Here is a 24,198-nt window from a genome sequence, read left to right as displayed (position 1 = left end):
TAGACATAGGAAAAGTTTTGGTGTATGGGCTCTCTCTCTCCTTTGTGGATTGCAATAACGTTAGTTCATGCAAAATAGACATGAGATATTTGGACAGGAGATTTCAGTTTTTGCATGCTTTCAGGGGTTAGCTCAGTCAATGTTGGGCCTGTGGTACACAGGAAGATGTTAGGGAGATGGAGGCTGTTTGCTGTATGAATTATTAGGAACCTTGGACTTTAACAGCAAAGTTGTTTGCCTAAGTGATTGGAAATAATTAACACTACTTGAGTGACCTCCCATTCTTGAGGATAGAGATCAGTTTGGTCATATTTAAAGTTGTAAATATGATCAAATTCTTAAAAGAGTTACTTGGATAAGATATTCTAAGCAGACTATTTTTGGTTATGTTAAAAAGTCAAATGTAAGAAGAATGTATACTGGAGGTCTCTATTTCAAATAATATTCATTATGAGACTAAGTTTAGGACACTGAGCTTAGTTTAGGGAGATAATTGTATTGCATTAAGTTATTCAAATTGTTTACATGTTCATTTGAGAATATAAATTTGTTTTAAAAATACATTGAATATTTTAAATTAAATAATTAGCATCTGCTCTTTAATGTATGAAGGCTGTCTTATGTATTTAGTCTGTCTTGTGTGTTAAGAAAAGGCATAAGGAAGTTTAGCTATTGAAGAAATGCTGGACTTTAGGAAATTCTGTTATCTTGGAAGTAAGATATTTTTAATACCACACTAGTTTTTCAACTTAAGAATAAAGCTGGGAAAAGTTGCCTTTAGCTATTAGTTTTCCTGAATCCAAAGAGACGGGTGGGGCAGGATCAAAAATACTTATTTGATCAAAGTTATTGGCTCTGAAGGTATTCTTACCTATGTAAGAAAGATGAAAGGTGTTGTTTTTATTGCATGCTAGTAACAGTGTAATTTTGAACTAATTGGTGTTGAACTGCCAATCACCTGGGGGGAATGCAAATAGATACTCTTACAATTTCCTTTGAGGTAGTGAAATCTTATGTCGGGGCTGGAAGAAAAACAGAATAATACCGTTAAATTGACCTTAAATGAGCTGCTTTGTGGTTTTCTTGGAGAATCCCTTTCTATTTTTCATGACTTGTCTAAACAGGTTTTGTCTACCAATTCAGCTTATTGACTAGACAGTATTGACATTGGACATTTTAGGTTCATTTTGAAATAAAGTAATGGTAATACAGTTTTTAGGATATTTTTATTTTTTAGTACAACTTAAATTCATATAATCATCTAGTATGTATTTGTACTGTGTCATAATTTCTCACACTAGCTATCATTTTCTTCTGGTCATTTTTAATGAAATATTCTGTCCCACAAAAGCTTGCTTTTTAAACTTAGGTATTGGTATATCACCATGTAATAAAGGTGGTAAGGTCCTTGAATACTGTGCTGGTAGAGATGAATCTTGTCATTTAACAAAAGCACACCTAGTTTGTGGATAATAGGAATGTGTTCTTGGTTTTCATAGGCCAGTCAGTATTTACTAATCACCTGTTGTGTGGCTAGAGGTGGGCCTCCTGAAGTGAAAGCACAGAATTTCAGAAATGTCACTTGTTGTTTTCCTCTGAAAAATCATACAATGACTGGCCTAGACATTTGCATTGAGCTTTTTTAGGTGGACTCATAAGGTAGTCATGTATGTCTTTTCATTTAGTTTCAGATTGGCAATGGAAATATCATCTATTCTGGTGAACAATCATCAGGTTATTTTTTTCTGGCCTTGTATTGGTTACTGGAATAATAGTTCTTTACAAGTGTAGGAAATGGCATGTAGTTTGGAATTATACTAATGGAATACAGAGGCTAATTGAGTGTTAATTATAGTACTGTATAATTTATGAAGAATTGGGATAAAAAGTAAAATATAGTTATCACTATTTATGCAAGCAATGTTGGGAATTGAACTCAGAGTCTCGCACCTTCTAGGTAAATGCTCTACCACTGAGCCACACCCCCGTCCCCAAACAATAAATCTAAAAGATCCAGCTTTATCTTACAAGATTCCTGAATTTCAAAAATATTGACTTGGGGCCAGGGGGTCTTAAACTTTCACATAGAAAAATTACAAAGTAAAACCAGGTCAACGTCAGACTTGACATTTGCAGCCTGCTAAGGATCAGTGAACAGCATCCACAGTTGGGGGGGGGGTGGTGGTAAAGACTACTTCTAAGAACTCACATATATCAAAGATTCCATTCATCTCTTAAGGCAAAAAAGCAATGCTTATTCATTTCACATCTGTGTAGTGAGTAGTTAATCTGTGCGAGGCACTTTTCTAACTTTCATACTGAAGCAACAATTTACTAATAGCTAAAAATATTTTTTAAAAAAAGACTATCAATGGACCTTTTCATTTTATTCATTTATATGTGATGCTGAGAATAGAACCCAGTAGTGCCTGGGCAAGCACTCTATCACTGAGCCACAACCCCAGCCCCCTAGTAATAGTCTTAAGCTAAGTCTCTTTTTGTAGAGGTCCTGGAGATTTAACCCAGGGGTGCTCCACCACATCCCCAGCCATTTTTGTGTTTTTATTTTGAAACATGGTCTCACTAAGTTGTTGGGGCTGGCCTCCAACTTGTGATCTTCCTGCCTCAGCTTCCTGAGTTGCTGAGATCACAGGCCTGTGTCACTACACCTGGCTATTAAGCTAAATATTTTTAAAGCATCAGTCACTGCTCCCTACTCATCTCTCCAACTCCTTGATCTTGTTAAACAACCTCAGCAAGATCAAGGAGTTGGGGAGATGAGTGGGGAGCAGTGAGTGATGATGAGATGAAACAGTCATGAGCTTTTCCTAGAAAGCGTCCCTGTGGAGTTAGAGAGCGTTGTGTGGATATGGAATGGAATGAGAATGGGAAAGTGACCTTGAAGTGCCTAACACGGGGGCGGGGGGGTAGGGGGGGCGATAAACAGGAATCCCACTAGCTGGGGAAAGAGGAAAAAAACAGCAAAATAGAAATTATAGAGTTAAATGAAAGGAGAAAGATCACCAGTCTCTCAGCCAAAATGTGGGTGGCACAATTTAGTCCCTTGATGTCACTGTTGAGCTGCTGGAAAACTCACTTGGAAGCTTGCTCTATGTTCCAAGCTGCTAATTATGTGAACTTATTTCCTTACTTTTAAGCTACTCTGAATTTTCTTATTTAGTGGTGAGCTTCCTAATAGATACACCCAGTTTCACAGATAGGAACGCTAGGTTCAGAGAAGCATACACTTACAGGGGTGAAAAATTGAGAGAAGAAAACTATAATAAAATTTTGGAATATAGCAGACCTGAGAGAATTTTGGAAAAAGCCAATTTAGCAGAATCAAGAAAGCTGACTCCTAAGCCAGGTGTGTTTGGTCTATATGCTAGTCTCCCCCAGAGTCTCAAAGGGTGGCACCACCAAGCGGAGTAGTGAGAGCTCAGTGAGGAGGGCTGCTTGAAAAGCCTATTGGGAAGGGGTCTCAGTCCCACATCATCTCCCTCTGAGCAAGGTTCCAGGCACCTGTCTCCCTCCTGAGGAGAGGAGTGAGTGTTACTCTGAGGGTAACAGAGGGCAGGTCTTAGCCCAGTACAGTGAGGGTGGGAGTGCCACGGATGAGATGCACAGGCTCCCTGTCCTCACCTAGACAGCCAGGCTTCAGTCCTGTAGGGAGAGAAGGAGGGTCTTAGCTGAGGATCTGTCTTGTCTAGGAGGAAAGCGCTACACATCCAGCAATAAGCTGTTAGCTAGGTGATTCTACAGGAAGTGTCACCATTGTCAGTCCAATCCACAGAGTCTTGAGCTTCAAATTGGCATTTTTGTTGCTTCATTATTTATTTAAATAAAGAATTTAACCTTTATTTATTTTTTATGTGGTGCTGAGAATCAAACCCAGTGCCTCACCTGTGTTAGGCAAGTGCTCTGCCACTGCGCCCCAGCCCCAGACCTGTTGCTTCATTCTTAAACAGGAACAGACAAATGAGGTTCACCAGACTGTGTGAGGAAAGCCTCTCTGTGGCACAGCAAACAAGACCACTTGGGGGACAGAATATGCATGGGAGAAGAACAGCTCATCATAAACTCCCTCTTCATATCCCTAGGGACAGGGATTGTATTCTTGAGAAAGGAATCTTGTAAGCAGGAAGGGATTCTTGAAAATTAGAAACAATAGCATACTCAGAATATTGAACAATAAAGAAAAACTGTTCCAGGAAATTGGTCAAAATTACAAAAATAGGGAAAATAGGAGAGTTAATATTAGAGAGCTACTTCAGGAGATCTGATATATGGCTAGCAGGAATTCCAGATAGGGAGAAGAGAAGGAATAGTGCAGAAAAAAAACAAAATCAAGAAAATGTTCAGTTTGAGGGACATGAGTTTGGAGATCCAGAGGGAGGGCTCGTCTTGCACTGAACAGCACATATGAAGATGGACTCACAGCAAGAACACCGGGAACTCGGATGCTGTGTACTTCACAGTGGGACTCACAAGCACGACTCATAAGACACACAAAGGGGCAGGAATAAGAACAGCAGCAGGCTTCTTAACGTAGCAGTGGCTTCAGAACTCTGAAAGAAAAGTTTTAGCCCAGTACACACCCAACTCTGTATTTAACCAAATGGCGAGAGAAAGGTATTCCCGTTTGTGCAGTCTCATGTGATTTTCCTCCCATTCATCTGTTCTCAGCAAGCCACTGGAGGACACGCACCACCTAAGTGAGGGGGAGAGGATGGGCCTTGCAAGAAGGGCAGCCCTAGATGACCATGTGCACCTGGCAGGGGCAGCAGTCTCCGGAGCGGGCAAGTCCCAGACTCTAGGAAAAGCTCTGTCAAGATAATGAAATTCCAAAGAATATAAAACCCAGGAGAAAATAGAGACTATTGGTGCAAAGTTTGAATTGGTGATAAATACATAGAAAACTAATAAGTAAATGAAAAATAATTTCTAATTCTGGGGGTAGAAGAATGTTAAAAAAGAAAGGAAAGCTGATCATAGTTTTCTACAGGGGCAAGCAGTGGGTAGCATTTCTGTTGTTACAGTGATGTGTACAGTGAGGAAGGTGGAAATGGAAGTGTACCGACTGCCACGTCGAGTTATTCTAAAGGCAGAATCAGATCTTAAGGATGTAAACCACCTGAATTCCACTGTTACAGAGCAGGCCCAGTCAGGCTGGGTCCTTCAACATGCGTTCCTCATGTTGGCTGCAGGCTCCATTTGCCCTTTCTTCCAGGAAAGCACCTAACTTTGACTTTGAGTTTTCCCATTAGATAAGATCTGTGGGATTGCTTTTCAAAGTTCTCCACCTCTTCTAGCCAAGGAACTGAATCTTCAAGGGTCATCTGAGCCCTGTCCTTAGGACACTTGCTCAAGGGTCACTCTGAGCCCTGTCCTTAGGGCACTTGCCCTGTGGGCTTTCATTCCTGACCCCAACAGCTTAAAGACTGAAAGTGGTTGGGCAGATTCCTCTTGCAGTGACCGTGGAGGGAGATCCTGATGGTCCTGCGCTGACGCTTCCAGCTGCCTGGTGTCCTCTGTTTGCCTCACTGGCAAGTTTCTTGCTATATCTCATGAGTTCCTTTTCCGTTTTAACTAGGGAATCAATTTCAGTTACAATAACCAATGATGTGGGTTTTAAACCTCAAATAAGTTTCGATTGGATAAAAGAAAACGTTTAAAATGAAAGGCGTGTGTGTGTGTGTGTGTGTGTGTGTGTGTAGGTATGTGAATATGCAAGCAAGACAAATAAAAAAGATTAGAATTTAAGGCCATAAAATAGAATTTTAGTTATAAAGCATTGCAGATGGGGGTCACATGAAGTGGTAAAAGGTGTGATTCATAATGAAGATGCAGCAGTGATAGGTATGACAACAAAGAGAAACCTCAGCAGCTAATACAGGTTCATGAGGAGAAGCTTCTGCAGAACTGAGGAAATCTGACCAAAGCACAGGTGTGCTGGGGATTTTAACTTATCTGTCGCAGAGTTTAAAAGATAAATCAACAAGAATAGGGACATATTATGTGCAAACCATTAGAGAAAGCAGCAGAAGACCTGAGTAGGGGGATGCCCAGGTGGAAATGTGGTCAGTCACATCAAGGAAAGGACGTGTTAAGTAGCAGAGGGAAGGTACTTGTCACCCATCACTTCCAGTGCTGGGGAAGAGACTAGAAAACAGGTACTTTCAAAAGTTATTGATGGAAATATAAACTGTTACAGTAAATTAAATTATTACAGTAAATGACACTATTTTGGCAATGTAACCTTTAAATATCTAATAAAACTAAATGCTCACACCTTTGACTCTGATATGAATTTAGAGAACTTGTCATACAAAAATAATAGAATCAAAACATACTGGATGTGCAATGATAATTTTTATTACAACATTGTTTGTAGTGGCAAAAAATGAAGAAAACCTGAATATTCACAAATGGAATAATTTTGACTAGAATTGTAGTACATTCCTATTATGGAATAACATTCCTATTATGGAATGTTATTCAGCTATTGTGGAGTTGGCCCTATGTGTCAACTTGGATGTAGCATTGAAAAGGACAGCAAACGGTCAAGTCAAGCATCTTATTTGGTCCTATTAATATAAAATGCACAACAATATATGATGAAAGCTAAGCGCAAAAGTGAAGAAAGGTAAGGAAGCGTCAGCTGTGCTGGTGATGGTGGTCACTAAGGAGGTGAAGGGAGAGGAGGAGACCTTGGTTCTTTCCCACTTGGTACAACAGTAAGCATGTGATGCTCTTACAATTAAGAAAAGATTAATAATAGATCAAGTAAGAATTTTATCAACTTAAGAAATTTTCTAGGAAACATTTTTTTTCTTTTGAAATGTATTTCTTCTTCTTTTTATTCTGATTTGTTATAATAGGACAGCAGAATGCATTACAATTCATATTACATATATAGAACACAGTTTTTCATATCTCTGGTTGTATACAAAGTATATTCACACCATTTGTACATGTACTTTGGATAATGATGTCCATCTTATTCTACTATCATTTCTAACCCTATGCCTCCTCCCTTCCCCTCTCAACCCTTTCCCTATCTAGAGTTCATCTATTCCTCCCATGCTCCCCCTACCTACCCACTATGAAACAGCCTGATGCAGGTTGTTTTAATGAATCATAATAATAGCCATTATTTATCAGGTGGTTAGTATGTTAGGAAACATTTTTAATCAAGAAGAACCTGGATGTCTTAAATAATAAAGATGTGAATGTGCTTTTTATAAATCACAGCAACATTTGTTTTTATTCCCAATTATCAGGATTTGCAGTAATGTTCTAATGTGCTAAGGGTTCTGTTGTTATACTTCTAAATATTTTTGCTTTGGGTAGGTCTGTCTTCATCGGTGGAATACAACATAATGGACTTGGAACAGGAACTTGAAAATGTAAAGGCCCTTAAGACAAAACTAGGTACTGTACTTCTTTTTCTTATGTATTGATCTTTAAAGACCTTTCTTATGTATTGTCTTTAAAGACCTTTCTTTGGTATAGTCTGAAATACTAGAAAATTTGCAAAATCTTTAGATTATGTTAGAACTTTCTGTGTGAAGTCATTAGTAAAGACTGTCTTTTCGTTTGGGAAGAGGACAGTTATATATTCACTCACTTTTTTGTGTGTATATACTAATAACTTTCAAAGATGCTAATTCTCAAAGGTGTTACTCTTCTGTCTTCTCATTTACATTATTTATGATAAATAATCTGTAATACTTATCTTTTTTAATATTTATTTTTTAGTTATAGGTGGGCACAATATCTTTTGTTTTTATGTGGTGCTGAGGATTGAACTCAGTGCCTCATGCATGGTAGGCAAGTGCTCTACCACTGAGCCCCAGCCCCAGGCCATATTTATCTTTTAATATATCTTTTTAATGTATCTGCTATTAGGATACCTCCTTAACTGTTAATTTTGGGCAATCTGCTTATGATGAGCCTTTCAGTGCGCTGTATTCTTTGGATTTATTGAGTCTCTCAGATCTGGGAATTTGTACTTTTCATCTAATTTGGAGAATTGTTGGCTGTTAACTTCTGCAAATATATTTTTCCTTGTCTCCCTACCCTTTTATCAGGAGCTCAAGTTATGTGTAGATTAGCCCATAGCTTGAGGATGCTTCTGTGCTTTTTTATCTCTTTTCTTTTTGTTTCATTTTTGACGGTCTTTGACTGTCCTTTCACTAATCTTTATTCTACAGGTCTGACCTGCCTTCTGCATGTCTGACCCATGTGTGTTTCTATTCCCAGTTACTAGGATTTATAATTTGCATCAGAGAGTGCAGTTTTCATTTCTATAAGTTCTCTTTGGGTCTGGTATCTTTCACACCTCTAATTAATATTTCAATCTCTGTCTTCCACCTTTATGAAAATAAGGAACATAATCATGACACCACTTGGAATGTTTTTGTTTGATAAGTCTAACATTTGTGTTGATTCTTGAAAAGTTTGGATTGATTTTCTTCCTCATTATTGGTAGTATTTTGTGCTTCTTTGTATGCTTGGTAGTTTTTGATTTGAAAATTTTGGGGGTGCTGTTTTTTGGGGGGATATTGGGGATTGAGCTCAGGGGCACTTGACCACTGAGCCACACCCCCAGTCCTATTTTGTATTTTATTAGAGACAGGGTCTCACTGCATTGCTTAATACCTCGCTTTTGTTGAGGCTTGAACTTGCCATCCTTCCGCCTCGGCCTCCCAAGCCACTGGGATTACAGCTGTGCACCACCTCGCCTGGCTTGGGTGCCATTTTTGTTACTTCCAGAAGTGAGGCGTTTTGTTTTGGAGAGCAGCAAATTCACTTGTAAACCATGTGATGTTACTGTGTCTTGGTGTGAAGCCTTATGAGGCCAGATGAGAGCTTTACCACATTCAGGGCTGATTGTCCCCTGCCTCTTAGGCAGCCACTGTTCTTGGCCCTTGCTGATTGCCAAGTTCTGTTCCCTCCGACTTTTGTGTGGAGTGTTTCCTGACGTGTCTGATCTGATCATTACTGAGCACATGACTGGCCCTTTGCAGGCCCTGGGCGTTCTTTGCCTGTGTTGCAGTCTCCTCTCAGGGACGGTGCTCTGTATGCGGCAGCAGGTTTGGTCCCCTCAGGTCTTCTGCTCAGGAATGAGCAGATCTCTCCTTGGGTTCATCTTCCCTGTGCCATGGTCTGGGGACTCACAAGAAGGTTGGTCAAACAGACTTATACTCTTTGTTTCCCTTCTTCAGGGATCACTGTCCTGCCCCAATAAGAAGTCTACTGTCTTGAAAACTGTCATTTCAAATATGGGTTCTTTCTGGTTCTTAATTCTTTCAGGCTGGATGGCAAATCCGTGCCCTGTCATTCCATCCTCAAAAGTCCAGAATTAGGTTTTCAAAATCAGATATGTTCATTTTAATTTCTGTAAGTAATATTATATTGCCTCAAGTTATCTTAGTCATTTTACTGTGGATGGATTTCAGATATGTTTCCAGTATTTTGGTTTTAAGAATAATGTTGTTTAAGCATTTTTGTGCGTGTCTTTTAGTGTATGTTTTTTTCAGGACACACTCTAGAAGTGAATTACATTGTACTTAAGTATATTCACTTTTGTAGATAAATGCTAAGTTCTTTCCTAAGTATTTGCATTATTTTGCATTCCTTCTAGGCATAGTAGGATTCCCTATTGTCCCCATCCTTGCTAACACTTGACAATGTAGAACTTTTAAATGTGTACCAATGTAGTGGATGGACATGGTGTTCCATTGGTGTTCTCATCACATGTTCCATTCTGTGATTGCAGGGCCCTTCTAGCTTCTGCTTGGAAACACTCTTTGGAATTTCACTTAGTACATGTGTCCTGCAGTGATTCTTTCAGTTTCTGTTTGTCTGGAAACATTCACTTTGTAGGGCATTTTTTAACAGAATGGAGAATTCTTATTTGTTACTTTTCTGCATTGTGGAGATGTCATCCCAGTGTCTTCTGGTTTCTGGTTTAAAGTCATATTGTTGGTTTTCGAAGGGCTTTAAATATTTCCTTTTTGTCTTTGTTTAGCTGTTTTACATTGATGTGCTCAGATTTTTGTTTGTTTGTTTCATGTGTATGCATTTTTTTGGTTTCTTGATTATGGTTCTTAAGATGTCTGTGCCTTCATGACTGTGGCTTGATGTCCTTCACCCACTTGGGAGAATTATTGGTCATCATCTCACCAAACACTGTTTCTGCCTCATTCTCTCAGTTATATACATGGCAGACATTGTCACTCTTATTCTTGTCCATATGTCCCTCCTTTTTCATTTCCATGTTTCAACTGTGATACTTTCTGCAAGTCTTGTTTTCTATTTCACCATCTTTTCAGCTATGCCATAACTATTCCAAACTATCTGTTGAACTCTTAATTTTTGTTATAGTTTTTTTCTAGTTCTAGAATTCATATTTGGTTATTTTTATTGGTTCAAACTTACTTGTGAAATTTTCCATTTTGTCACTTACCTTATTGAACCTATCAATCATTTCAGGCCTCTTTCTGATAAGTCCATAAGTGGACCAACTGAGGGTCTGTCTTCCTCTTTATCCTGCCTTCTGGACATGTTTGACTCAAAGCTAGACTTTTCTAACAGAATCATAGAAATTGAATGCTGTTTTCTTCTTTCTGAGCAGTTTCACTTTGGCCTCTGGTGGGCAGTAGAGTGAGACATAACAGCTTAGTCCTTCTGGGCTGGTGTGTTTCCAGCGTGACCTTGATCCTGGGTTATGGCATTTCATTGGTCCTCACTGAAAACCTGGCTATTTTGATCAGGCTTTTTTAATGAACTCTAGCTTGCTTCTCAAGAAACTTGAGCCAGCAGAGCTTTGCTGGGCTTCCAGCCAGGGCTCCATCCTTCTGCTCTCCACAGTCTCTTGGCTACTGAGGCTTTCTGGGAGAGTGGGTCTGCATGTCAGGTTCTCTTCATTACCCTTCCTTTCTCTCTATAATGGTGGCATCTCAAATTCTGGCTGCCCTGGTAGCCCCAAACTCCAGGGTTTGTCTCCCTGGCCCTGTTGAGTTTTCTGAGAGTTTTGCTTTAACTTCGTTGTCTCCTGACTACTGATTTCTGCTTGATCTCTGAGTCTCGGGTCCATGCCAGCTGCTTATTGGAAAACACCTTTGGGATAAAGTGGTGTACATGGGGGGCTCACCTGCACACAATTCAGAGAATATTGGCTCCTAATTCTCCTATCTGGGTAGCTTTCTGGTGTCTTAATGCAGATGCTTTAAAAGTGGAATTTCCTTTGTCCAGGTGTTCTTGGCAGGGGGACTGGTATAGTTCATGGTGTCCTTGGTATCTAGCCATGGGTGTCTACTTCTAGCCTTCAGAAAGCTGGGAGTGTCCCTGAGGCTAGAGGAAAGTTTATGTATGTTATTGTACTCATTCAAGGGTATGTCTATGTCAGTATGTATATCTATACCAAATGCAAAGCTTTCTGTATTTCAAGTAAGCTGTATATTTACAGTATGTTTACATAAAAATGGAATTGTCTTTACAGGGATAAAATTTAGGCCTCCCAGAATTGAGCTGTTTAACACAGTGAACTGATTGTTTTTTTTTTTTTTTTTTTTTTTTTTGTACCAGGGATTGACCTAAGGGGCACTTAACCACTGGACTACATATCCAGCTCTGTCTTTATTTTATTTAGAGACAGGGTCTCACTGAGTTGCTTAGCGCCTCACTTTTGCTGAGGCTGGCTTTGAACTTGGGATCCTCCTGCCTCAGCTTCCCTAGCCTTTGGGATTATATGTGTACGCCACTGCGCCTGGCACAAACTGATGTTAAAACTCTGATTTTTGTAATTTATGAAGGAAAATTGAAAGTAATTTATGCTTTTCAAAGTGGGAAAAAATAATGTATACTGCTAATATCATGATGGGATGAAAATATAAATCTGGAGATAATATTTAGAAATTTCTGAAATTTTTGTCTTGTTTTTTCCTTCTAATAGAGAGGCGAAAAAAGGCTTCAGCATGGGAAAGAAATCTGGTGTATCCCGCTGTTATGATTTTACTTCTTATTGAGACAGTAAGAATTTATTTTCATTCTTCGTAAAGCATATTATATTTTATTTACTTTAGCCTTTGAGTATTGTAGCTTTCAGCTAAATGGTTTCTAGTGAACAAGATTTTCTATTGAACAAGATTAAAATGCGTTTATACCTTTGTTAGAGCAAAGATGGAAGCTAATGCCAATTAGAAAAAGTCCTCAATTGTCTGTTTCCTGAGGAAATTCAGACTTTTGTCTCATTTGAGAAAACAAGATGTTGTAGAAACCCTAGTTTAAACTTGCTGAAAGGATATGAAAATTGCATTGTGAAATTAATTCTGTTGATACTTTACATGTCTGAGATCTGTAGAGTTGTGGGTTTCCAATTGGTGAGACTACTTAGTGAATGGTCTATCTCATTATCTTTTGTCATAAGCTTTGAAATCATAATAATTTGCAGAATTTTAAAGAATTTACCCTGGAGCATTTATACGTCATCTGCTTTGTTTGTGGAATTTGGTCTTGGCTGCTTTCCCTCAGTTCTGGAGCATGCATTTGGTCCTGTAGACTTATCATCTGCATGTTGGAACCAAGAGCTGACCCAGCCCAATCTTTGTGTTGCAGGCTATCTCGGTCCTACTGGTGGCCTGTAATATTCTCTGTCTGCTGGTTGATGAAACAGCAATGCCGAAGGGAGCAAGGGTACAGTAAAGTGCTTTCCTCTCTTTTGCAAATGTGTTCTGTGTATAGACCTGAGTGTTTTCAGTAAGTGAATGAAAACATTTGCCTTTCTGTGAGGTCAAGTTGTATGACTTTCTTTATGGAAAGCGTTTTCAAACAGTGTTTTTATAAATATTGATTTCTCTAATTTTTTTTTTTTTTTTTTTTTACTTTGAGTTGTCCTTTTTTTCAGGTTACAGAGTTCTCTTTAAACTCTGGTATCAGAGTTAAACTTGGTTTTACTGAAATTCCTATTGGTGATTCTTTAAGAAAATGCATGCTCTAAAATAGTGATGTATAAAGAGTATACCTGTTAGACTCATTGGATTTTTTTTTTTTTAACCCAGGGCCTCAGGCATGCTAGGCAAGCACTCTGCCACTGAGCTGCATCCCCTGTCCACTCACTGGATTTTTCAAAGATCTAAATATACAGCTATAGGGACTTATACTTTAACTGTATCATACATTTTGTGAAACTATAACAGTTACTGGATAAAAGTATTTCTTTTCATGAATTAACTTTTTTCCTGATTTAAAAATCGATGATGTTATTTAATTGTATTGATGAACCTCTTTGAATATATTATTCATATGTACTATAGTTATCCTGATGTATTCATATTTGCTATTCTTTTTTATATATTACTACAAAAGTTTGAATCCTTAAAGTGGCATTTAAATTTTGAAATTTTATTTTATTTTTCCCAAGTCACCAGCTTTTGCATTCCCCATAGCCAGATTCATGATATCACTGATCCCTCTCTGACCCAGATGACATATCCTTGTCTCTCATAGGAACAAGCCAGTGTCTGTCTTAATTCCTTCCCTTCAGTTTCAGAAAAAGATCCCCTGTTCTTTCAAAGACCGATTTCTTTAGCCATTTTCTTGATTCACTCAACCACCAGCCTGCTTGGGACCTTGTGCCATCTGCCACTGCCATCGCCATACTTAGTTGTGCAAACCTACCGACTTCCCAGGTGCCTCATTCTGCACAATAAACAAGATGGTACTCCTTCTCCATCTTAGCCTTGGCTTTGTATCTCTGAAACCATGGGTTGACCAGGAAGTCATTCCTGTATTGACTGCCCGTTGACTCTTTAATCCATTTTAATATGCCATCAAGACAAAGTAAGTCCCAAGCTCTGTGGCACATTTTTATACTACCCCCCTGAGTGGATATTAGAGAGTGGCATGTACCTTTAAGGGCTTCCTGTATGTTGTACAGATAAATTAGTTCATCTTAATCCTGCTATAGCTTTCTCTTAAAATGGAGTATTCCAAAAATATTTTCCATTTTAGTCAACATGGATTTGCAGGGGAGTAAAGTGTCTTTTCCTCACCCAGCATACGGTTCATGAGAGGTCTCTATATCAAAAGAGATCAATGAGAGAAAAGTGAACATATTTATTTAACATAAGTTTTATGTGACACAGGAGCCTTCAGAAGTGAAGACTCAGAGAAACAGGGAACCCTCTGTCTTTATTCTGAGGTTTGAAGCAGATTGGTCAGTGGAGTGGTGGCCCTAAGAGGGTATGGTTTACTTGGTGTGTCCTTTGTCTTCAGAGAGGGGAATTCTCCTGGTATCTGGGGTTAGAGAAAACCTAGGGTCCTCTCTTTGTCCCTCCCCACAATAAGGGTCCCATGGTCTGCTTCAGAGAACTTTGGGAGGTCAGAGAGTGATCTTTGTAGGTCTTCTCAAATACCGAGGTGTCAGGTTTTGGGGTAGCATGTTCTAAATCCAATCATTTTCTATTGACATCATTCTTTTTGTCTTCAAAATATTGGCAAGAAATTGACAAATTCCTTTCCCTTTGTTTATATCTGAGATTTTCATAGCTACTCTTACATTTGTTGGCAAAATTGAGTGGATATATAATGTGTATGATAATATTTATTGGCTTATTTTTTATTAGTCTGACTACACATTCTTATCTCTGGTGGTGTTATATAAGCTGACTAGTAGAACAGTAATTCATATGCAGATCATTCCTTTAATATTTAGTTGTAAGATTTGAAAATATTGTTTGCACTTTACTAGGGAATTATATTTTGCCTGTCAGGGCTCATTAAATTAATATATTTTGTCTGGTTTGATTTTTTTTTTTTTAAGTTCTAGGTTTTGAAATAGATGTGACATTTAGGGAAAAATGATGCATTGCTTTTTAACAATCTGTGTTAAGTTACATTTTTTGTAACTCTGAGTTTCTAAGGAAGATTTGGGGAAGGGAAATAGGATAGGCATCCACTTTCTTTCTAAGCTTAGCTTAACTCTGACACAATTAATTTGTGTAATTCTGCATGTTGCCTCAGCCTTCAGATGAGTATATTTTCTATCCCTATTGTAACATTCTATTTGTAAAACATTTATCCCAAGAATATTTAAGATCTATTTTCTCAAGTAGCAAATTGCTACACTTTTTAACAGTAAGTATAATATCATTTTGGCAAGTACATTAAAGTACATTTGAGGTAAATCAGATTTTTTTTTTTTGAGCTTGTTAAAGTTGTTAACATGGTAGCTGAATTTGTTGATGAATTCAGTCTGATGTCATGTTTCATTGGCCTTTGAAAGCCTACATGTTATTTCAAGGTATTAAACATTCTTAGTTTCAACTGTCTAATGTTTGTGAAACAACGATTTTAGGAAAACTAAATATAGTGGTGTCAGTGGATTCTGAATTTTTTTTTTTTTTTCCTCTTCCAGGGGCCTGGAATAGGAAATGCCTCTCTTTCTACATTTGGTTTTGTGGGAGCTGCACTTGAAATCATTTTGATTTTGTATCCTTTCTTTAACTGAATTTTCTGTCTGTTAACAAGTTTTCTGTCTAGTTTCTGGGACAGTGGTAATTTACTAAGACACTTGTCTGGAAGAGAAAACAGGTCAGTCTTCCCCAAGCACTCAAAGTGGTGTTTTGTTTTGTTTTGTTTTTGCTGTGGGCCTTAAGACCTTTGGGAGGTTGCTGAGAACTCATGGAAACTCGCATTCTTCTGAAGAGTTTTCCTTGATTCTCACAGCTATCTTATGGTGTCTTCTGTTGTTGGTTTCTATAGTCTCCGATTTTTTGGAAACTTTACACCCAGGAAGGATGACACAACTATGACAAAGGTAAGGTAAAGTCTGAGGCAACTGTGGCCCTCTTTTGCCTTACAAGACAAACGGATTGTTTTATTTAGTAATTGCTCCGAATGGTTCATCTGCTGTGATAGGTGTTGGTTTGCAAGCTACGTAAACACAAGCGGGAAGATTTTCAGAATGCTGAGTGAGTGGGAAAAGGATGAGCTCTGTTTGATTTGGATGGGGTCCATTCACTTGTAAATGCACAGAACTGCAGAGCTTGTTCACTGCTATAGAAGGGTCCTGAAAGGACTCTTTTGCCTATAAAGAAAACGTATTGCTAATGAGTAACTTTGATTGTACTAACTCTACTTCTGGGAGCTTGTCTGAAATCTGAAGAACTTAGTTGCTACAAGTAGTAGAGACAAAGTATCTCAAATTTGAATAATTAAAGTAAGTCAGAAGAGTTTTATTCAGAAACATTTTGTAGTCTGAGGTTAATTTGACTTTGTACAATATGTCATTGCCTTCATAATAAAGGCTGTTATCTTATATAGTGATTGAATCTCTGGAAAATGTTCCCACAGGCTGACAAAGAATGACTAATAAGAGTTGCTGGCTTACTTTTTTCTTCCATCGTATGTTTCTTATTTTTAACTTATTTAAAAAGGAGAAGATATATTACACACACACACACACATACACACACACACACATTTACACACATATATAGTGTTACAGCTTCTTTAAAGTCAGTAGTTGAGGGTTTTTTAAAATCTAGTATCTAGTTTAAATGATCGTAAGTATTAATAAACATTTCGCTCCTCTTATTAAATGTGAACAAATAGCCTAGGACACCTTGAAAACGAGTGACTAAGTTCAGATGTTTAATAGCAGACACTTTTAAAATTAGATCTTAAAGAGAAGTAGATCTTATATAAGAGAACTTGAACAGTAGTCTGGTTTTAAAAATATAGTAAGAATCAAATATATTCTTTTATATTTGACAAGCAAAGCTTTTTGAAATTGGCAATCATACCAATAATGTGAAGTATATTGTCTAAGTGAAAAGTGACATGAGTGTTCCATGACTGTGTGTGTGTGTGCCAGGTACTGTGAATATTTTATAGAATTCACAGTTTTATTCTCGCAGTTCTGTCCTGAGCAGTCAACATCGCTCAGAAGCTGGCTGAGTGCGGCAGTGACCCACAGGGTGGGTGGTGCACTGTCATCCTGCTGCCTGGTTGCCCAGTATTCTTTCTGATCTCTCCTCACAGATCATTGGTAATTGTGTATCAATCTTAGTCTTGAGCTCTGCTCTACCTGTGATGTCAAGAACTCTGGGTGAGTTTAAATGAGAAATGTTCATTTAAAACCTTTTTTCTTAAAGATACTGTTACTAAACCTTTTTAACTTTTATTTTTTCAACTCTTTTAAAAAGATCACCTTTAAAATATAATGTTTCTTCCTACATTGTTATACCTTTAGTTCTGTACTTGGCCATACCAAGACAAACACTTTCATCAAATAAAAACCATTAAAAAAAAAAATTTAAAGTGTTTCTTCTCCAAACAATAGACTCCCCCCCTTCCCAGCCCCCACCACATTCACAACTTTTGAATCTTCCAGTGAGGAAACTGTCTTTAAAAAAACATTTTCATCTAGAAAATATTAAACTAATGTCTTTTTTTGAATGTAAAATTTAGTATGTAGTTTAAAAAACTGGAAAATTGTAAACTCATTTTAAGCTGCTTTGTATTCATGAGAGTAGAGTTGAAAAATATGCATGATGCAGTTTCTGGGAGCATATGCTTGTTCCAAGGACGTCCTTGGTCCTCAGTCTCTCTCTGCCTGTCAATCAGATCATTTCCTTAGTTTGTCATTATACAGAGGATTCTGATCATCTTTTAAAAGTAAAACAGATTTCTACTTTGTCACTGAAAGGTCATTTGACCTTCTATATAAAATATTAATTATAGAGGTTCAGTTCTTGCCTAGGTATTATTTCAAACAAAACTTTCTATTGGACCATTTTGTATAATTTTCTAGATTCAGGTTTTAACTTAGGAAACTAATGATTATAGAAACATCAGTAACTTCAGCAACGCGCTCTGCAACAACTGTAGTGCCTCTGGGTTTCTTCTGCTTTAGCTGTCATGTTGCCTCCATTATTGATTCAAGGCTAATGGCTATCAGCAGTGCAGGCTGTGCATGAAAGTGGGGGCTTTGTAGTTATCTTCATGATTTTTATGAAGACTTCATTTTTTTAATAGAAAGTGTAAAGTGGACACGTAAAGGGACCACTGGAAACCCATTTACTTAGTCCATCAAATAATTTTGGTGATATGACAGCCACCTTGCCATTTAAACATTTAGAAAGCTTATGTACTGTGCTCTGTTACTTAAGATTAGTTGCTCATTATTAATAGATACTGATTTTATGAAGAAAATTACAGACTGAATATAGTTTTAACACAAAGAAAAAAAAAAGCAGGGCAAAATTCACTTTTTGAGGCCTGACAAATTAAATTCCTGAGTAGTTTTCCATAGAGATAAATAAAAAGGAGAAAAGAAAGATGGAACAATTAAGATGCAGCTAACAAATGCCGGGGCCCAGCTGTCCAAACAGGATTAATGGAGTGCATTAGGGTACAGTGAGTCATGTGGCGCTTTGCAAGGTGTCAGCCCGCTCGGCAGTGCAGTCTATGCCCAGTGGCACTGCACAGATGAAAAGGAGTAGATACGCTAAACAGATGCACAGAGGCTTTTCACAGTGTTAAAGCAAATTTCTAGACTAAAAGATAAAGCTTTATTTTAGTATTATGGGAAATGCAAACTAGAGAGTTACTTTGTAATTCCTCTATTAACTCTTTAGAATTGAGTCTTTGATTTTAAGAAGGTAAAATATAGAGAATTGTCATGAATATTATCCTAGTGTATAGCAGGATTTCAATTTACTAGCTGAAAAGCTTATAAGACTAGAATAGAGGACGTACTTAACAATCAAATTCCAAGCTGTGAAATTTTCCACTCTTTTCTCCTCGCCTCTCACAAGGAAATCTGACCTTACGTGGTGGTCTCATTTGCTCCTGCAGGATCAGCCAGCAGTGTCTCATCACTTAGGTGACATAAGAGAGACAGTAACAAGGAGAATCATAATTTAACTGAATCGTGCATTTTCCCTCTTATTCCAATAATTTTCTAGTGAAGACTGTAATTTTAATTGGAAATTGAAAATACATCAAACCTAGTAAGATTAATTTGGCGATATTTTTGCTTCAAAAGTGAAAAATGTTCTGTGGGTGTTTTTCTCTTTTGAAAAAATTGCTGAATTCTATTACTGTTTTATTATAGGCATTATAAATTAAAGCTTTAAGTTCATAATGTGAAATAATACATTTATTAAAGAATTCCTTTTAACATTTAAAGCTTGTTAATATTTGAATGAAGAAAATTTTGTACTATTTAGGTAAAGTCACCAATAAATTTAATAAGGATGTCACATGCCACAAAGAATTAAGTGGCAAGGAATGTTTTGACCAGGTAAAAAGGAATGTTTTGACCAGGTACTTCAGTCAAAATTAATGATAGTTTTATTGCCCATAGGAAGTACAAAGACTCTTCTTAAAATTTTGTGTTTGAACTCTTTAAAGCCCTTCTAAAGTTTTGAGCCATGCCAGTGTTCCAAAACATTATTTTGTTGAACATTTAGACTTTAGTTTTGAAGAATCCAAATTGGGTTTGTGGGGTCATTTGATATCTGTTACCTTTAGTAAAGGGTTTACTGTTTACTTTAATGAACTCTCCAAGTGGTAAGAGGAGATGGTTGCAAACGGGGTACAAACAGAACAGGATCAAATTGGTCATCTAGAGATGTCTCAACTTCTCTATAACTATTTCAAGTTTAGATGTTGCAGTGAATTCCTTAAGAATAGATTTCGTATGATTGCTGTCATGCTCTTCATTTTGCTTAATCAAGAAAACAATGAAAGGTTGACATCTTTTCATTGCTCTTCATTTTGAAATTTCTAATGATGGAGAAATTTTTCTCAAATGCAGATAACAGTATTTGAAATGCTTTCGCTAATTTTTGCTTCAGAAATATTTTAATTTTATCTTTATTCTAGATGGTCTTTCTTGCATAAAATATGCAAAGTCCATAATACAGATTTTTTAAAAAAGTGTTTTTTGGCATTTTGATAAAAATATAATTTCAAATGAAGTTGAATTTATTTTTAGTATTTCTACATGTTTCTCATCCAGGTCCATGCAGTCTGTCACCCATAAAGGAAACACAGTGGATTACTCTCTTATTCTCTGATGAAGGGCTCTTGTTAAAAAGTGGTCTTTTTTGGAGAAGGCTTTATATGAGTTTTTTTTAATATGTTACTAATATTTGCCCTCAGATATACCTCTTCATTTCTCTCTGTAAAATGGAAATAAATGATCCTTTTACAGATGCTTAGCAAGGGCAAATTATGATATTGATATAAAAGTAATTTCAAGACCCATATTGAAAGTTTCTCAGCAAAAAATATTGAATGACTTAGTTATATTCAGATATATTATAGAAAATAATGAGTGAGTGGAATTAATTAACTTTTGATTATTAATGTTTTTATAGCAAACTATAAGTTTGTATATATAGTTAGGATTTTTAAGAATAAAGAATTCTTAGAAGTATTTTGTTTATGGGGCTGAGTTGTAGTTCAGTGGTAGAGTGCTTGCCTTGTACGTGTGAGGCACTGCATTCAATTCCCAGCACCACATATAAAGAAGTAAATAAAAATAAAGGTCCATCAACAACTAAAAAAAAAATTTAAAGAAATATTTTGTGTCAAATGTCTAAGGGGGCAACTAATGATAACTCCCTGGAAAGTCATGTTCCCTGTGTCTCCTTATTGTGTTTTTGATACTACACTGATTTAGGGAGATGAAAAATGGTCTGAGAAAATGACACATTGTTCAGATGAATCTAGACTTAGCCATCTGTTGATACTCAGATACCTTAGTTTGCTATAAAATAAAATAAATTTTATATGAAAATAATCCCAGATCATTTAGCTAGAAGGAACCTGAAGAGGTAATTTTAAAAATGTTACAGTTAAAGTATTAGTTAAAACTAGACAGTTACAATGAGGGTTCAGGCTAGAATGGCTTCAGACCACCAGTTTGAATCCTAGTCCCTAGTTTCCAGAAACCATTTTGGTTTATAGCTTTTCAAATATTATCTTGTAAATGTGGGTGTGAGTGTGTTCTCTGCAGGAAATTTTAACTCTCACCTGGATGTGACTTTGTTTCTAATTCTTTTATTAGCATTCTTGTTCCCTTTGATGGCTCTTGACTTTGTGTGCTGCCCAGTGGGAGTTAAAAGAAGAAAAGATTTTGAAATAATTTACTCTATCAGAACTCAGTCATCTGAAACTGAATTTCAAACCCAAACATGTGACTATCTCTATGTGTAGGTTACTGGTGACCTCCTAATTGTCTACTCTTGTGGATTCTGATTTTATCTTAATTAATCTGGCATTTGCTGTTTGTAACCTTGGCCCTCCCCCACCACTTCTTTATTTCTGAGCACCAAGGCCTTCTTTTCTCCTTCTCCTCTAGCTTTGCTGCTGTGCACCTACTACAACACATCACTTGTTCCCACTTCCAAACCTTCAGCTTACCACCCACCCCTAAGCTAGGCAGAGGAGCCCAGCTCTGCTCCAAGCAGGGTTCCACTGCCATCCCATACTGGTCCTTTCTAAATCAGAGCCTGTTGTGCTTGTCTCTGAATTCAGTCTTTGGAACACTTCTATCCAAAAGGCCAAATCAGAACCTTAAGAGTTTTGGCAGGCTCCTCTGCCATCTTGCAGTGATATTCAGTAGCAGTACTAGGTTTCATCTTCCTCCCCATGTTTCTCTTGGAAAAGTGAAGAGTTTGATAGTGTGGAAAGCAGAGAGCTGTATGTGACTTTCTCTTAATAGTTCATCCTTGAAAGGAGTGTCGTGGATTATAAGCAGGTATCCTCCCTTCCTCCCTCCCTCCCTCCCTCCCTCCTCCCTCCCTTCCTTCCTTTCTTTCCTTTTCCTTTTTTTTTTTTTTTCTTTTGAGAAGGGTGGAGTAAGAAGACACTAAGCCAAACCAGAAGAACTAAGAAAGTATTTAGTTTTGCAATTTAATTTCTCCCACAGTGAGAAAGTGTGATTGGGAGGTGTCGCAGAGGCCCTTTCTGGAGAGTTTCTCCAGGAGGATAGACAGCTGCCTTCCGCGTTGCAAGGCTAAGGCATTCACTTTTTTGCAAATTAGTTCTTTCTTGGACTCTGACTCGAGTTTTCCTTGGTTGGCTCTGGCTTGTCTTCAAGTTCACCTGACTGCTAAATTGAACTACCTTCTCAGGTGAACAGAGCACCCTGGCAGCGTGTAGTCATCATGAAGGTTGTTCTGAGGACTACAGATGCATTTTCCATTCCCAGGCTTTGGCTGGAGGGCTCTTGTGGCCTTCTCCCCTGACCTTTCTGTATCTGTCCAGTCTTCTGCACTCTCTGAGGCCAGTCAAATCCTGTATTGTGTGGGAAGGTGGCTTAAACTCTTGTATTTTAAACCTTGTGTCATGCCTCCTGAGTTTCTCAAGAATCTTTACATTACTTCAAGGACAAGGCCCTGTTTCTTGCATCTTTTTATCTTTCACAGCATTGGTCAGTAAGCATTTGTGATGTGAGTGCTGCTTCTTGTTGAGGTGGGCTGTGTTCTCAGAGTAGATGAACCAAGACATTCCAGTTGTCCTGATTCTATCCTGCTTCTTTTATTCTCCCAGAAGCAATTTAAAAAAATTTTAAAATTTGTTCTTTCTTAGTTATACATGACAGTATTATATATATATATATATATATATATATATATATATATATATATATATATAGAGAGAGAGAGAGAGAGAGAGAGAGAGAGAGAGAATAACTTCCCATTTTTGTGGTGGTACATGATAGGAACATAGGAAAGTAATGTCCAATTCATTGTACTGTTTTTCCTGTTCCCATCCCCCCTTACTTCCTTCACTCTGCCCTGTTTAATCTGGTAAATCACTTCTTCCTCCCTCCACCCTGGCCTATTGTGAGTCAGCATCCACATATCAGAGAGAACATTTGGCCTTTGGTTGTTTTTTGGGGATTGGCTTATTTCGCTTAGCATGACAGTTTCCAGTTCAATCCATTTACCGGCGAATGCCATAATTTCTTTCTTCTTTATGGCTGAGTAATAGTCCATTGTGTATTTGTACCACAAGCACTTAGGTTAATTCCATAGCTTACCTATTGTGACTTGAGATGCTATAAACATGGATGTGGTTGTGTCACTGTAGTATGCTGATTTTAACTGCTTGTCTTTATTTCCATGTTCTAAACTGGTTTGACTAAGATTTTATTATTTTAAAAAGCCCTTATAACAATAGCCAAATGTGGAGGTAGCTAAAGTTTCCATCATCAGCTGAGTGGATAATCATGGCCTACCCATACAATGAAACATTACTCAGCCCTAAGAAGGAATAATTTCTAAGTGAAGCAAGCTAGTCATCACAAGGACAAAGGCTGTGAGATTCCACTTACAAGAGGCACCTGACTCATCTCGTGCACAGAGAAAGGAGGATGGTAGTTTCCAGGTGCTGGAGGGAGAAGAGAGGAGTCGTCATTTATGGGTTCAGAGTTTCAGACTTGCCGGTTCTGGCAGTGGATGATGATGAGGTTGTACAAAAATGTAAATACCATTAATACCACTGAACTGTGCATGAACAGTGGTTAAACTGCTAAACCTTGTGTTATGTACCTTTTACCACAATTAAAAACAACAAGATGGGATGACTTACTGATTGATACATGGTACAGTATGGATGAGCCTTGAAAACATTATGCTGAATCAAGTAAGCCTGACACAAAAGGCCACACAGGGTATGATTTTGTTTAGATGAAAAGTCCTGCATAGGAGAATTCACGGAGACAGAAAGCACATGCGTGGTTCAAGAGGCAGGTGTCGATGGGTGCAGGGTTTCACTCAGAGTGATGCATGGGTGCTGGGGCTGGCCAGAGGTGGTGGTGGTCCAACATGTGAGTGTCCAGTGCCCTTGGATTATTTATTTAAAATGGTTAATTCTGTGCTATGTGAATTACACCTCAGTAAATTATTTAGAAGGAAAGAGTGTTATGTAGTAAATACTGGTTTTCTTCACTGTTCCCTGGCCACGCACGACATACATAAATCCCAAGGCCTTAACTACTTCTAACTGTGTAAGTCACTTTCTCTCATTCATCTTCCAGTGCTGCACACAGTGGACAAAGGGAGCAGGCAGGAAGAACACCGTAGATGGCTTTTGCAGTGCAGGCAGAGTCCTATCCCGGAGGGCCTCCTCTGTCCCTTCTCTGTTCCATCTACTCATGGTTAAAAG

General features: G+C 37.8%; 1 protein-coding gene across 5 annotated transcripts in view; it reads left to right on the top strand.

Moving 5' to 3' along the window:
- LMBR1 (limb development membrane protein 1) overlaps positions 1-24,198 on the top strand; it is a 146,648-nt gene that overhangs the window by 101,262 nt on the left and 21,188 nt on the right. For 4 of the 5 annotated variants that reach the window (XM_081284649.1, XM_081284650.1, XM_081284651.1 and 1 more), the window contains 6 exons: positions 7,354-7,434; positions 11,963-12,039; positions 12,625-12,702; positions 15,425-15,498; positions 15,736-15,826; positions 17,053-17,119. In XM_081284649.1, coding sequence (XP_081140775.1) covers positions 7,354-7,434; positions 11,963-12,039; positions 12,625-12,702; positions 15,425-15,498; positions 15,736-15,826; positions 17,053-17,119 — 468 coding nt within the window. The remainder of the gene's footprint in view (positions 1-7,353; positions 7,435-11,962; positions 12,040-12,624; positions 12,703-15,424; positions 15,499-15,735; positions 15,827-17,052; positions 17,120-24,198) is intronic. The other variant, XR_014020883.1, reaches the window with a different exon arrangement.

The sequence above is a fragment of the Spermophilus citellus genome (assembly GCF_964194105.1).
Source record: "Spermophilus citellus genome assembly, chromosome: 3".
In the NCBI taxonomy this organism is placed as follows: Eukaryota; Metazoa; Chordata; class Mammalia; order Rodentia; family Sciuridae; genus Spermophilus; species Spermophilus citellus.
The sequence above is the reverse complement of the archived record's forward strand: the minus strand, read 5'-3'. Positions and strand labels throughout refer to the sequence as shown.